This window comes from Anabrus simplex, chromosome 13, assembly GCF_040414725.1.
Source record: "Anabrus simplex isolate iqAnaSimp1 chromosome 13, ASM4041472v1, whole genome shotgun sequence".
Lineage (NCBI taxonomy): Eukaryota > Metazoa > Arthropoda > Insecta > Orthoptera > Tettigoniidae > Anabrus > Anabrus simplex.
The window spans coordinates 17,226,287-17,242,173 of NC_090277.1; the positions used below are offsets into that span (position 1 = coordinate 17,226,287).

Below are 15,887 nucleotides of genomic sequence, written 5' to 3' on the forward strand. Positions count from 1 at the left end.
TTTTCAAAATATTATTATTATTAACATATTATGGCTATTAATCAAAATTATCACTACTTCCCTGGATAGCAATAATAATATCCAAACGGACAACATAAACATTTTGACATTTTGTTACGGTTAATATTCATTTTTACTATAGTTTTTCTGGTCTTGGTGATATTTTGAAATATGTTTTATAGTTTACATTGTGGCTTGTATCGTTTTCTGCGTTTATAGTTGTTTTGTCATATACTTATAGGTTAGTACACGTATTGTTTATTTACGTTCATCGAATGGTTGCTATGTTATTCTATATCACGAATATTTTGAAGATTAACTAATACAATCTCCGTTTAGGACAATTGGCAGTCTTTAGGCCCTTATGAGTAAGAATTTTATCATCTCGTGACCATATTGTTTGTGGCTAAACAATCTAATCTGTTTACATACGATACCAACAATCTAGGTTAGGTGCTGCATTTGGACATTTGATTGGATATATATTGAATTTATATAACAAATCTTACAATATAATTAACTGGATGAAAATACTGCGGTAGAACCTTTATGTTATAGTATAGATTATTTTAATGATCTGCACCTGATTTTCCTCCGTTACATTACCAATGTACAACCTCCGTGATAACATTGTGGGGTACCCTCTATGACGGCTTCGTTGGTTGATTTCTGTACCACTGTCGTTGAACATATGACGATATAAAAGCAGTATTATTATTCTGACACTTCACATCAGCTATTTACCTTTGTGTTAGCAGTGGAGAGAACCATCTGACTCGGTAAGATCTATCATTCAAAAACAGCATTATTACAGATGAGCCAAACACTCCAAAGCATGGTCGATTCTCGGGAAGCATCAAGCACTTCAAGTGCTGTGCCTACATTTATTGAATGCAAGATATGTCACAGAAAGTTTACAAAGAGGGGCATTAACATACACATAGCAAGAGCTCACGAGCAACTATCTCAGGACTCATCATTGCTAGATAGTGAACAGTTGCACGTTAATTTAGGAATTCCTCAGGCATCTCAAACTCTTCATACAAATTTATCAGCTAGACACAGTGCGAATTCTTCAAACCAGGCATGTGATAACATAAATTGTCAGTGTCCACACTGCGGATGTCATTACTCCAGTTCCCGTGGGGTCAAAATACACATCAGCAGAGCTCATCCTGATATTCACCGTCAAATTTTAGTTTCTAGAAATCAACAGAGGGCTGATCCCTCTCAAAATGTCCAAACAATCGTTCAAGAAAGTGACCCTAATGCTAACACGGAAACTAAAGATGTCAACACACTACCGCATGAATTTAAGCAGAAAATGATGCAGTGGCGAAGTAGATTTTTAAACAATTTGACAGACGAGCAATTTGACAATGAGATTAACATTTGGTGTGAGTTCTTGGCCTCTGCGATTGATCTACTTCCTGGCCCCAAACATCCGTCACGGAAATACTACCAGTATAGGAAAAATAAACAAATCACAGACAACCAAAGGAAATATAAACAGACAACCAACCCTGAACGGGCAACAAAACGGGACCGAATAAAACGCCGCGAAAAATACAAATATCAGCTTACCCAGTACCACTTTTACAATCAGCGCAGAAAGGCTATTAGATCTGTTTTAAATTCCAATGCTGAAAACTGTAAAATTCCTTCGGATGAAATATTTCATTATTTCTCTGAAATTCTCGGGCAACCTAATGACATGATTCGACCCGAATACCCATCTCATACAAGTGATATTGATAGGGAACAAATTGACATTTTATTTAATGACACTATAAGCCCAGATGAAATCAGATTTGCTATTAATCATATAGCCGTAGACACATCACCCGGCCCAGACCACGTCCTCGTCAGAGTTATCAAAGAAAGTATTGCAATCGACATAATATCTCACATTGCCACACGTATGTTGAAAACTGGGGTTGTACCTTCTATCTTCAAAAAGGCCAGGACTGTTCTAATTCATAAAGGTGGAGATTCACTCAATATTAAGAACTGGAGACCTATCACAATCTGTTCAGTAATAAGGAGAATAATTGAGCGGGTCCTTGACAGGCGTCTTCGTGAACATGTTGTCTTAAACCCCAATCAACGAGGATTTACCAACTCCTCTGGAACGCATGTCAACACTGCGATACTCGACTCTCTTCTCCGTGAAGCCAAAAATAAACAAGCTAATCTGACTGCTATATTCTTAGATATCCAGAAAGCCTTTGACAACGTTGGTCATGCCCATTTAAATGAGACACTAAAGTCGTTACCAATTCCATCCAAACTTACGAATTTAATCATGAATCTGCAATCAGGAAATGTCACACAAATTCAGACGCAGGGAAGCAAAACAAGACCTCTCTTGATAAGCAGGGGAGTTATGCAAGGTTCTCCTCTGTCGCCAATCCTGTTCAATCTCGCCATCAATCATATTCTGGATGACCTTAGCGAAACGTCGATATCTACCCAATATGGCTTTCAGTTGAGTCCAGATCATGAAGCTCTAACAGTGTTAAGTTTTGCTGATGATGTAGTTATTGTTGGAAAAGATTCTGAGTCAGCTTTAGTACTTGCTCATGCGGCCATACATCAACTACAAGAAATTGGACTTAGCATCAATACTGGAAAATGTAAAGGAATATGCATCAAACATGGTCACCTGTCAGAAGAAAAACTATTCACGGCAGATGAAAAACAGATACCATGTCTGAAGAAAGGAGAATCTATCAAATATTTGGGTGTAAATTTTTCCAATGAAATTACCTTCCAGTCCGTCGAGGTCCTAAATAAGCTCAAAAACACCCTAGAGCTCCTCATTTCTTCACCCCTTTTGCATTCCGATCAAAAATTTGTAATCATAAACACTTCAATCTGTCCCAGTTTGGTATATAAATTTCAGACAGTACCACCACAAAAGATTCCAGTCAAATTTACAAATGACGCCGATATTATGGTTAGGGGGGCATTAAAGGAAATTTTGCAACTTCCCATGGATGTCCCGAATGATATGATATACGCTGAAATGAAATTTAAAGGTCTGGGTTTATTTTGTGTATCATGGGAAATATATCTGCAACATATTAATGCATGCAAAATTTTGAAATCTTCCAATAGTAATTTTCTACATTCAACGAGAAACTTATGTCAAGAAATCAGCACAAGCCTTGCCGTATTAAATGTAGCAGAAACAGAATCTATTCGAGACAAAAGACATGGCTTTGTAGATACAAAGAAAGTCCGACTTGAACTGAGAAGAAGAGCCTTTGACAACTGGAGCAAAAAAGAGCATAAAGGCAAAGGTGTAGTCCTATTTAAACAGTATACTCCAGCGAATACATGGATTCGTGATCATAAAGGATTGTCTTGCAGTGAATGGCGTGATGCAATAAAAATGAACGCCAATGTCTCTGCTGTGCGTACTGTACCTGGCAGATCCCAGGGCAACAGCCTCTGTCGGCGTTGCCACAGAGAGTTCGAAACTCTTTCACACGTCCTGGGAGCCTGTCCACATGGTGAATTACTGCGCACCTCACGCCATAATGTAGTCAGATCAATGATAGCTAACGCTCTTAGAGGACAAGGTTATAATGTCTATGAAGAAGTACACGGTCTCTCCAACAGAGGAAGCAACCGACGCATTGACATTATTGCTTTTAAGCCATCCTGTTCTGAAGGTTTCATCATTGATCCAACAATTAGATTTGAGACCAACGAAAACCAGCCGGAAGAGGTCGATGCAGAAAAAAGAAGAATTTATGAAGAAACGGCGGACTTCTACAAGCAAAAATATAAGCTCTCATCCATTTCTGTAATCGGCTTGATGTTAGGTGCTCGAGGAACAATACCTGCATTTTTTGTCAACTTCTGCAATACCTTTGGGCTAAATAGAGATTTTATCTATAACATCGCCATTACCACACTCAAGAAGTCCATCATGATCTTCAAGAACCATGCTTGCGGACCTCAAATAAATGTTTGACATGCCTCACTCGACTGCCTACATTTAACATCATACGAACACATTATCTATTGTATCCACATCCATTATTGTTGTGAAGGTACTCTTTGTCTTTGGGCAACCTGCAGCTGTTGCAGGAAGATTGTATAATAATAAATAATTACTAAAATATTTTATTTCCATCCTATGCAAAGATAAGAATTCAAAATATAAACCGCCACAAGACGAGACCAAACCATCAATGAACACATAGTTACTACTACCGCATTGTTGACAACACTGACTGACCCACTAACACTGACTATAGTACGCGCACTTTTTCTTGAGCCCTAGTCCCCATTCGTTACTATGGAGATCCGGGCTCAAGATAAAGTGCGCGTATAGTACCACGACTATGAATGACATTCCAAACAAACATGTGACTAGTAGTACTACCACAGATGTTTATAAACAAACAAATAACACCAAGACAAGACAGACCATACCCCGCAAGAGACATACTAAGTAGTATAAACCACTGTATAAATAAATATTAAATAATGTAACTTGTGAAATACAAAAGTGGATCGTATTACCTAACACATATGTCACAAATACAAAACAAAATGGACCTAAAAACTATAGCCAAGCAAGAGGCTCCACGAAACAACAAATTTACCTTTAAAAATGTGTAAAATATATAACTTGTGCTTGATATGTAATTATTGTAAATTGATACATATGTAGTGAATACAATCAGCAAGAAGGACTTAAAGACTCTAACCAAAGAAGAAGCTCAAAGAAACAATTACCAAATGTAAATATATGTAAATATAAATGTACAAAGAAAGAATTCAATAAACGGGGTCTTGCGGGGGAAGACTATGGGGGGGTGTGGTGCGGGTCCTCTCCGTGGGTTGGTTTCCCTTGGTGGTCCGGCGATCTCTGCGCCAACTCAACAATAAATAATGACGTATGTACAACACATACAACCACGTTTAAAGCCAAAGTATCAATAAATCAACAATCAAAGGCCAAAGAGCTGTCAAAGGACAGGAATGAAATAACCTCAGCAGCAGCAGCAGCCTCCACGGTATGCAGTAGCCTTGCGTCTTGGGTGGTGTGCTAAGTCCCAACTGACGAGCCTAACTTAGCACACGAGGGCAAAACGCAGGCAACCAAGAATGAGTTCGCTGGAAAATTTATAATGTCCAATAACGGACCATTATATTGGTATTACAACATTTAACAGTTTTAACTTTCATCATGCTTTTAAAAAATCTTTTTAACTAACATTTCATTTTGTGTGTTCCTGTGTTTCTTAATTCATTGTACATGTCTTACTGAGGATGACCTAATGCTGGGTCAAAACATGTGTATTTGTGTGTGAAGTTTCGTCTTAATTGGACATAAAATATATAGTATTGACTAGGAGGATTAAAATAGTGTTTTACAATTTTGTAAGAAGTTCAACCGTCTGTACGGATTAACATGAGATTCATAGTCTGTAAAGGGCTATGAGTGTTAAGGACCTAATATTTTATCGCGTCATTAATTTTTTTGGAAGCTACGATTATGATCTCGTTGGGTGTTGTCTTTTCTTCTTTTTCTTCAGCTGATATCTGTAAAGGTGAAATGTAGTGTGCCATTCTGATTTGAAGTTCATGTAAAATTCAGTGACAATTCTTTCGAAAGTTTAAATTATTTATATTATTGAAATTAATGTTTTACCCATAATTGAGTATTTAATCAAATCCTTTACTATTATTTTCATGCTTGAAATTATTGGCTATTCAACTTTGTTGCTGATCTAAAACACGATATTAACTGTATTCTCTTGGTCTCAACTTCATGACATCGCTACCGCCGCAATACAAGGTTCAGTAACCATACATCATGCCACATTCCTGAACTTGTGATGGTTATTTCTATCTGGCACACTAGCAAACTCACTGCATCCTTGTGGCAGCCTCTTCATGGGGGAAGTTGTGTCGCGATCGATCACATCCTTTCCAAACTAAATGGTAATTAATTTAAACTAATTTCAATTAATTAATTTTTTATTTAAAAATTGTAATTATTTCATTATCATAACCTTATCAAAGTTATTTATTGCAAACTACACCTGATTATGTAATCATCATTTCATTCCACATCGATTACAGCTACTCTTCAGATGTAAGGCTTTTCAGGCGTTTGCTCTATTAACCAGCGTTTCGTCTTAGGCCTGACACTAGACTCATCAGAGTGGGATGTGTCAGACCCTACCCACTGACGCTGGGGTGTATGCAGGTGAACTTATTAGAAGCCCTATATAAGAGGCACAGTCTGATAACTGCATACGGGAGATAAAACTCCACAGTGGAATATTGGTGGAAAAATATCTAATTCCCTCCTTGGGAACTTGGAATTTCCATACTGCTACTCTTGGCGAGTATAGGTGGTAGCCCTTGCTCACGATATAGTCACACGGTTCTCCTTCTTGCGATACTCTCTGTGTCCACGGTATGCACTAGCCAGCGTATTGGTAGGTGTGCTAGGTACCAACTGATGAGCCCACCCTAGCACACGAGGGCGAAACGCTGGCAACCAAGAATGAGTTAGCTGGAAAATTTATAATGTCCAATAAATGACCATTTATATTGGTATTATAAATTTACTCATTCAGGACAAATATTTCAGATTTCCTATAGGAATCAACATCTATATCATTGGAGAGAGTCGACTCTTGTAAGAGCTAGCTCCCTCCTTGCTCCTTGAGAGCTAGTCGTTCAATTACGAGTCGACTCTTGTATGAGCTAGCTCCCTCCTTGCTCCCTGAGAGCTAGCACGAGCCGACTCTTTTATCAACTGCGACTCCAAGAAAGAGCTAGCTCGTCATATCGACTCTCGTTCATTTCTAGCCAATACCATGCCTCAGATAATCACATGACATACAGAAGCCGCTTTCTTTTTTATAGGCTGCCCAGTCTAGCCACTTCCCGCATTCAGTCAGTCGTCAAGGCTCTGCTAGGTACGTTTTGTGCCATAGTTTTGGCAACTTGCAACCTAACGAAACAATGAAATGAAATAAACAACATGTTATTGAGCAATACGTACCTGGTCACTTCCTGTATGCACTCATAATCTATGAAGGATGTAGGGCCTAGTATAGATCCAGTAGGTTAGGAGCAAATAAACAACACGAAGTTCGGGTTAACTAACCTCAACTAAGCACGAACAAACAGTCACTATCCAGAATACTGAATATACCACTCGGCAAGTAGAAACGGCGTGGTTTTATTCTGTCTGAAATAATTTAAAAATACTCCGACAAATCCTCACCTGTTTCTTAAATGCGGTTGTAGTTATGAATTAAGATATTGCCAAAATCTTTCGGTTTTACAGTACAGTGGATAAAATAATATACCGTAGTTTTAAATCGAATTAAGACAAATAGAAAATAACACCAGTTTTGGCTTTAAAATATAGGCTAAATAACTCGCACCAAAGTGTATACCGCAGTACATTTTCAAATAATTATTTATTAACGTGTAAGGAGTCCGACTCTTCAGCTAGATGGTCAGCATTGAGGCCTTCACTGCAGAGGGTCCTGGATTCGATTATCGGCCAAGTCTGGAATTTAATTCTTCTGGCTCGGGAACTGGGTGTTTGTGTTTGTCCCAACACTTTCTTCTTCATATTCAGACAACACACCACAATACCAACCACCATAGAAACACGCAATATTAATTACATCCCTCCGCATAAGGTTAGCGTCAGGAAGGACATCCGGCCGTAAAACAGGGCGAGCCGGGCTGAGTGACTCAAACAGTTGAGGCGCTGGTCTACTGACACCAACTTGGCAGGTTCGATCCTGGCTCAGTCCGGTGGTATTTGAAGGTGCTCAAATACGTCAGCCTCGTGTTGGTAGATTTACTGTCACGTAAAAGAACCCCTGCGGGGCTAAATTCCGGCACCTCGGCGTCTCCGAAAACCGTAAATGTAGTTGGTGGGACGTAAAGCCAATAACATTATTATTTATTATAAAACAGGGACAAATCCACATTTGCGGAACAGTTCGCACCCGCGAACCCACAAGTGTGGGAAAAGTGGTCGAAGAAGAAGAAGAAGTAGGTAGTGTAAGGAATGCCAATATATCGAAGGACATACGGTTTAATCATTCTTGAAAAAAAAAAAAAAAATAGAAGAGAGTGCGACCATACTGTACACAAAAAAAAAGGCAAAATGCTATGCGTACTGTAGTATACTTGGTTATATGTACATTTGTGCTGATAGTAGTTTCGTTAAAGATCGCGTTTAATCAGTGATGTTTCCTCCGCTACATTAATGAATGAAAGAGTCTGTTGTTCCAACGCGGAGAGTCAAGTGAGAAACTTTCTGTAGCTCCAGTCGAAAGAGGATATTCTGATGACATCTTTTGAGTGAAATGTAAACTACGTGAACAGGAATAGAGATTCTTCTTATGCTTTTCTAGATTGCCGGGGTCGAACGGAAGTATTGCCAATGTCTCGAACATACGGCCCGTACGGTGCATTCAATCTTGAAAGACATCATTTTAAGGAGAATGAAACTTAGGCAAAGTAATATTAGATGTCATCAATCAACACTGTATATTTGTGATACGTTTTTTCGTTACTGTGTATAAAACTTTATCATTGGATTAATTGCGAATGTTGCCAGGAGTGCATATATTAATTGTTCATTTGTTTTATTTCAAGAGTAGCTTTCTAAACTGGACATTGTGCTGCCATCTGTTGTGGGAAATATAAAGTATTTGCGCTATATCGTTCGTTCCCGGAAGCCATACAGAGCGACTGGAAGTCACGAAGAGCGACCGGAAGTCATAAAGAGCCGTCTGCCCTAAACCGGATGAACGAATGAACCTGGAGCGGAGAACGGCCTCTGACTTCCTGGCTCGCTCCTACCTTCCCGCTCCCAAGAGTTGACTCTTTTGAACGACTCTCAGTTAGGAGCGGGTGCGAATGAGCTAGCTCCCTCAAAAGAGCTAGTTCGACCCATCACTACCTCATATGCGTTGCATAGTTACTGATTATGAAATATGGTACCATTGAAGCTATCTGTAGAAATGCTAATAGGTTGGCAGTGAACAAGATTACATGGCAAATGATGAGCAGGAAGGTTACTCAAACTCTTATCTTATAACTGACTGCCCTGACATCTGGTGACTCTATGGGTAACTATAGAGTTGCAAGAAACCCGCTAGACTTCTCCAGCAGTCTACTGTAGAGAAGCACAGAAAAGCCAAACAACACACGCCTGCTACAGCAGTCCACCGGAGTGAAAAGGTTAACCTTCCTGGATCTATTCTATAGATGTGTCCAAACAACTTGGCTCGTCCTTTCCAGATGATGAAACAAAAAGCCACATCCCAGATTCCTTTCTCTATGGATACCGACGTGAAGTGAAATTACTAGATCAGTTCCCTTCCTCTCTTTTCTTTACTAGAGTTGGCGGTTTTTCTGAAGCGGGAGTGGGAACACCTGAGGATCTTGTGTTCTTCTACGAACACTTGGACAGAGGAGGAGATGTTTGGCGCGTGGACAAGGATCTTGTGGTTTACCGCTATCACCCAAGTGCGACTACGTTCTCCATCAGCAGGTAAGTTTCCCTCATGTTGTACCTACAAGGGCTGCACCATACAAACCCCCTGAGTTAAGAGAAACATTTATGCTAAACTTTACTCTTCCTGGTTTTTTGTTTCCTGAGATTTCGAGGAAAGTAAGTAAGTAGTACATAAAGTTATACAAAGCGTGTTTTTAAAATTTAAATCCTGCATATTTGTTCTTTGTGCATGCCCTGTGACTCTCGGTATCCCTAGCACTCAGATGTGCTTGTTGCTGGTTGGTAATGCGCGATGGAACTCACTAAGACGATCGAGCAGGCTGCCGCTTGTGAGATATAGTCATTTGTCCCATTCTTGACAGCAATGAATATTAATGGTTATGAATTTCATGTTTTTGGTCCGTATTGAACTGAGAATAATATATAAGTAATAATAATAACAACGTAAACGTTTCCACCTTTTCAATACTAAAATATATTCATAAAATTATAAATTACACGGTACTAGTTTTGACCCATCTAGGGGTCATCATCAGCCATATTGGAGCAAAGATCACTTTTGGCGAAATCCTAAGAAAATGTTATTTTAAAGAATAACAAGTGAAATGAGATGTTGTTATGGTAATAGTTAATAATACAAGGAATATACATACTAAGAGGTTTTTAACAAAGAATAAAGTATAAATGGGGTGTTGTAAAAATTATAATCATGGAAATCAGTAAGTTCTTGTATTGAAATGAAATATGGCTAAGGAAGAGGGCTTAAGGTGGGGCTGAAAGGTGCGGGAGAAAGTGTAATTGTCTTGGAAAAGTACCTTTGATTAAATTTAGGATTGAGTTTAGGTTGGCTGCATTATTGTTTCTGAGGAAAGTGATAAATAGATCAAAGAGTATGTTGGGTTTCTCTGAGATTTCATTGAGATTGTGACTGGCATTAAAGTATTGGTCTAGGTGTATGTAGTAATTTTCCATTATGTTGAGTAAAGGGCCCTTGTTTGCTAATACGAGGATGTCCATGTCTTGTTCAATATTGGTGAAATTATGGTTATAATCTTGCATGTGTTGGCCGATGGCTGAAAACCTGTTGTATTTTATTGCGTTAGTGTGCTCGTGGTATCTGATAATGAAGTTTCTCCCGGTTTGCCCGATGTAGGTTTTTTTACAGGTGGTACATTTGATCCTATAAACTCCTGATTTTAAAAAACTGCTGGTCTTGTTGATGTGTGAAGTATTGTATAAAACGTTCATGTTCTTATTGTTGGTTTTGAAGGCTATTTTAACGCCTTGTTTCTTAAAGATGTTGGTTAACTTGTAGATATCATTGTTGAACGTGAAGGTGGAAAATGTTAGAGGTTTGGTTATTTCTTTTTTGAGGGTAGTTTTTGGGCGATGTTTGTGTTTATTGATTATCCTTTCTATAAAATGATTGCTGAAGCCGTTGAATTTTGCGATTCCGCGGATTGTGTTGAGTTCGTTTTTTAGATCTTTATTGGACATAGGTATGCTGAAGGCTCGGTGAACTAGGCTGTTGTATGTGGCTCATTTGTGGGACTGGGGGTGCACTGAATCTTGGCGAATGGTGGAGGCTGTTTGAGTGGGTTTTCTGAAAATTTTATAACTGAAAGAATCTGAGTTTCTAGTGATGGTTAAATCTAGAAAGTTGATTTTTTGTTTTGATTCGGATTCTAGTGTGAATTTGATATGAGGATCAATATTGTTGAGTCTTAAGAGGGTGGTGGGTGCGTTAATTGATTTCTCATTCATGATTACAAAGACATCGTCGACATATCTGGCCCAAAAGAGAATGTTTTCGAATTCGTTGTCAATTTTGGTGTATTCGAGGAAGTCCAGGTATATTTCTGCTAAGATACCTGAGGCCGGTGACCCCATTGCCAAACCATTTTGTTGATATATGACATTGTCAAAAGTGAAGAAGTTATTGTCGATGATAAGTTTTAATATTGTGATAAAGTTTTGTATCTCTAGTTTGCTTAAGTGGCTGTTTTTGTTTAAATTGTTTATAATTATCGGAATTACTTTTGATACTTGTATGCTTGGGTACATGTTTACAATATCGAAAGAGTGGATGGAGTGATCCGGTTGCAAACTTGTTTAGTTTGTCTACTACCTCAGATGTGTTTTTAATAGACTTTTTGGATAAGAATTGATAATTTTTTCTTAAGAAACATTGGATGAATTGTGATATTTAGTATAAGGGGCTCGGTCTATAGTTGATAATTGGCCGGATGGGAATTCCGGTTTTGTGAATTTTGGGAAGAGCTTTAGCAGTGGGGAGTCCTGGGTTCATATGTATGATTTTGGATTTTTCCTGTTCGGTAAATAAAAATGAAGTGTTTTTAAGAGTTTGTTTAAGTAGTTTTTGAAATTTTTGGGTGGGGTCTTTTTTGATTATGGAAACTGAGCTGTCTGTGAAAAAGTTTTTTGTTTTTTCAATATATACTTTTTTATCCATGATAACTGTTGCATTGCCTTTGTCAGCTTTGGTTACAATGAGTTCGTTTTCTTTAATTTTCTTCTTGAGGGCGTATATGCGCTTTTGTTCAGCAATTTTTTCTCTATTATTGAGGTTACTTGCGGGGTTGGTTAAATAACCTCAATAATAGAGAAAAAATTGCTGAACAAAAGCGCATATACGCCCTCAAGAAGAAAATTAAAGACAACGAACTCATCGTAACCAAAGCTGACAAAGGCAATGCAACAGTTATCATGGATAAAAAAGTATATATTGAAAAAACAAAAAACTTTTTCACAGGCAGCTCATTTTCCATAATCAAAAAAGACCCCACGCAAAAAATTCAAAAACTACTTAAAACTACTTAAACAAACTCTTAAAAACACTTCTTTTTATTTACCGAACAGGAAAAATCCAAACTCATACATATGAACCCAGGACTCCCCACTGCTAAAGCTCTTCCCAAAATTCACAAAACCGGAATTCCCATCCGGCCAATTATCTACTATAGACCGAGCCCCTTATACTAAATATCACAATTCATAAAATGTTTCTTAAGAAAAAATTATCAATTCTTATCCAAAAAGTCTATTAAAAACACATCTGAGGTAGTAGACAAACTAAACAAGTTTGCAACCGGATCACTCCATCCACTCTTTCGATATTGTAAACATGTACCCAAGCATACAAGTATCAAAAGTAATTCCGATAATTATAAACAATTTAAACAAAAACAGCCACTTAAGCAAACTAGAGATACAAAACTTTATCACAATATTAAAACTTATCATCGACAATAACTTCTTCACTTTTGACAATGTCATATATCAACAAAATGGTTTGGCAATGGGGTCACCGGCCTCAGGTATCTTAGCAGAAATATACCTGGACTTCCTCGAATACACCAAAATTGACAACGAATTCGAAAACATTCTCTTTTGGGCCAGATATGTCGACGATGTCTTTGTAATCATGAATGAGAAATCAATTAACGCACCCACCACCCTCTTAAGACTCAACAATATTGATCCTCATATCAAATTCACACTAGAATCCGAATCAAATCAAAAAATCAACTTTCTAGATTTAACCATCACTAGAAACTCAGATTCTTTCAGTTATAAAATTTTCAGAAAACCCACTCAAACAGCCTCCACCATTCGCCAAGATTCAGTGCACCCCCAGTCCCACAAATGAGCCACATACAACAGCCTAGTTCACCGAGCCTTCAGCATACCTATGTCCAATAAAGATCTAAAAAACGAACTCAACACAATCCGCGGAATCGCAAAATTCAACGGCTTCAGCAATCATTTTATAGAAAGGATAATCAATAAACACAAACATCGCCCAAAAACTACCCTCAAAAAAGAAATAACCAAACCTCTAACATTTTCCACCTTCACATTCAACAATGATATCTACAAGTTAACCAACATCTTTAAGAAACAAGGCGTTAAAATAGCCTTCAAAATCAACAATAAGAACATGAACGTTTTATACAATACTTCACACATCAACAAGACCAGCAGTTTTTTAAAATCAGGAGTTTATATGATCAAATGTACCATCTGTAAAAAAACCTACATCGGGCAAACCGGGAGAAACTTCATTATCAGATACCACGAGCACACTAACGCAATAAAATACAACAGGTTTTCAGCCATCGGCCAACACATGCAAGATTATAACCATAATTTCACCAATATTGAACAAGACATGGACATCCTTGTATTAGCAAACAAGGGCCCTTTACTCAACATAATGGAAAATTACTACATACACCTAGACCAATACTTTAATGCCAGTCACAATCTCAATGAAATCTCAGAGAAACCCAACATACTCTTTGATCTATTTATCACTTTCCTCAGAAACAATAATGCAGCCAACCTAAACTCATTCCTAAATTTAATCAAAGGTACTTTTCCAAGACAATTACACTTTCTCCCGCACCCTTCAGCCCCACCTTAAGCCCTCTTCCTTAGCCATATTTCATTTCAATACAAGAACTTACTGATTTCCATGATTATAATTTTTACAACACCCCATTTATACTTTATTCTTTGTTAAAAACCTCTTAGTAGGTATATTCCTTGTATTATTAACTATTACCATAATAACATCTCATTTCACTTGTTATTCTTTAAAATAACATTTTCTTAGGATTTCGCCAAAAGTGATCTTTGCTCCAATATGGCTGATGATGACCCCTAGATGGGTCGAAACTAGTACCGTGTAATTTATAATTTTATGAATATATTTTAGTATTGAAAAGGTGGAAACGTTTACGTTGTTATTATTATTACTTATATATTAGCAATGAATATGCCACAAGTAGAAAATCATTACCAGATCTGTGAAGTATCATAGGTTATGATTTTCATTTCCATGTTCACATATAACTAATATAATAAGAGTCTGAGGGATGTTCCACTATTCAACACATTGTAAAATATATTAAATTTACTAAGCGAAGCGAAGACCAGTTTCGATTCCCTTGGAGTCATCATCAGTTCTTGTTGAATATCAAATCAAGGGGAATCTGATAACAATTGTATGAGTGGGCTAAAAAATTTGTGGCAAGAAGAGAAGCTGTGGAAAATGAACCTCATGAAAGGAGACTGCAGACAAGATTGTTGCCATTCGTGACATTATTGGTGAAGATCAGCGAATACAGATTTCGCAAATTGTTTTAGCCGTAGGAATAAGTTATCGAAGTGTTCAAACCATCATCCGAAATGAACTCCATGTCAGAGATGGGTTCCTCATCTCCTCAACCAAGAACAAAAAACTTTACGCCAGGAAGCTTGTCAGAGACTGCTGCGTCACTATGATGAGGAAGGAGAGGATTTCGTGTGTCGTATTGTGACTTGTGATGAAACTTGGGTACATCATTACACCCCAGAGTCAAAGCAAGCAAGCAGTGGTGAAGTGGCAGTGAAGAGACGAAGTAGGTCCGGTCAAAGCCAAAACACCCCATCTGCTGGAAAGGTGCTTGCAATCGTTTTCTGAGACTCCGCGGGCATTTTGCTGGTGGAGTTTCTTCACGAACAAAGGACAATTAATGCAGCCTATTACCGTCGCCTTTTGGATGAAGCAAAAGCCGTGTATCGCAACAAGCGACACTGGCAATCAGTCCGAAACGTCATTCTTCTCCATGACAGTGCAAGGCCGCATACTGCTGCTTTAACGCGGGAAAGGCTGGAGAAAATTCACTGGACACCTCTGGAACATCCTCTGTACAGTTCAGATTTATCGCCCCGCGACTACTATTTGTTTGGACCACTCAAACAAGACCTAGGAGGACAGTGGTTCGGTGATGATGCAAGTGTAAAAGAGTTTGTGCGCAACTGGCTCCACACATGTCCCTCTTCTATCGGGACTTCAGAAACTTACCAGTCCGATGGATAAACTGTGTATCGAAGGCAGGACACTATGTAGAAAATTGGTTTCTATATGTGTATTTTTTTTGGTTGATACAATAAATTTCAAAAAGTAATTCCTGTTTATATTTGATCTGCCCTCGTAAAATAATTCATAACATACATAATATTTTAAAAGTGTTAATTTGATTGTATTTGCACTATATATTGTTGCTTTTAATTCATGGCTAAAACCGGTCCCATTGTATAGGTGTTTTGACATCATTTTGAATGGTATTGAATAGTGGACCTTCATTTTAATTTCTTATTAGCATGAATGTTTCTCAGTATATATTGTGATGAAGTTTATATTGTACGATTTGCTGATGTCAGTTCGCTACTGTTTGGGAATGCAGAGCATTTTGGAAACACAAATTATGATTATGATTTTATGAAAAGGTAGAACAAATAAACTTTCATATTTATTTGACTTTATTTAACACAAATTAGGCCGTCACTC

The 15,887-nt window shown here is 37.9% G+C and overlaps 1 protein-coding gene across 2 annotated transcripts in view; it reads left to right on the top strand.

The window, feature by feature from the left end:
* LOC136884851 (queuosine-tRNA galactosyltransferase) overlaps nt 1–15,887 on the top strand; it is a 99,535-nt gene that overhangs the window by 44,744 nt on the left and 38,904 nt on the right. For both annotated transcript variants that reach the window (XM_068230009.1, XM_068230010.1), the window contains exon 6: nt 9,413–9,565. In XM_068230009.1, the coding sequence (XP_068086110.1) occupies nt 9,413–9,565 (153 nt within the window). The remainder of the gene's footprint in view (nt 1–9,412; nt 9,566–15,887) is intronic.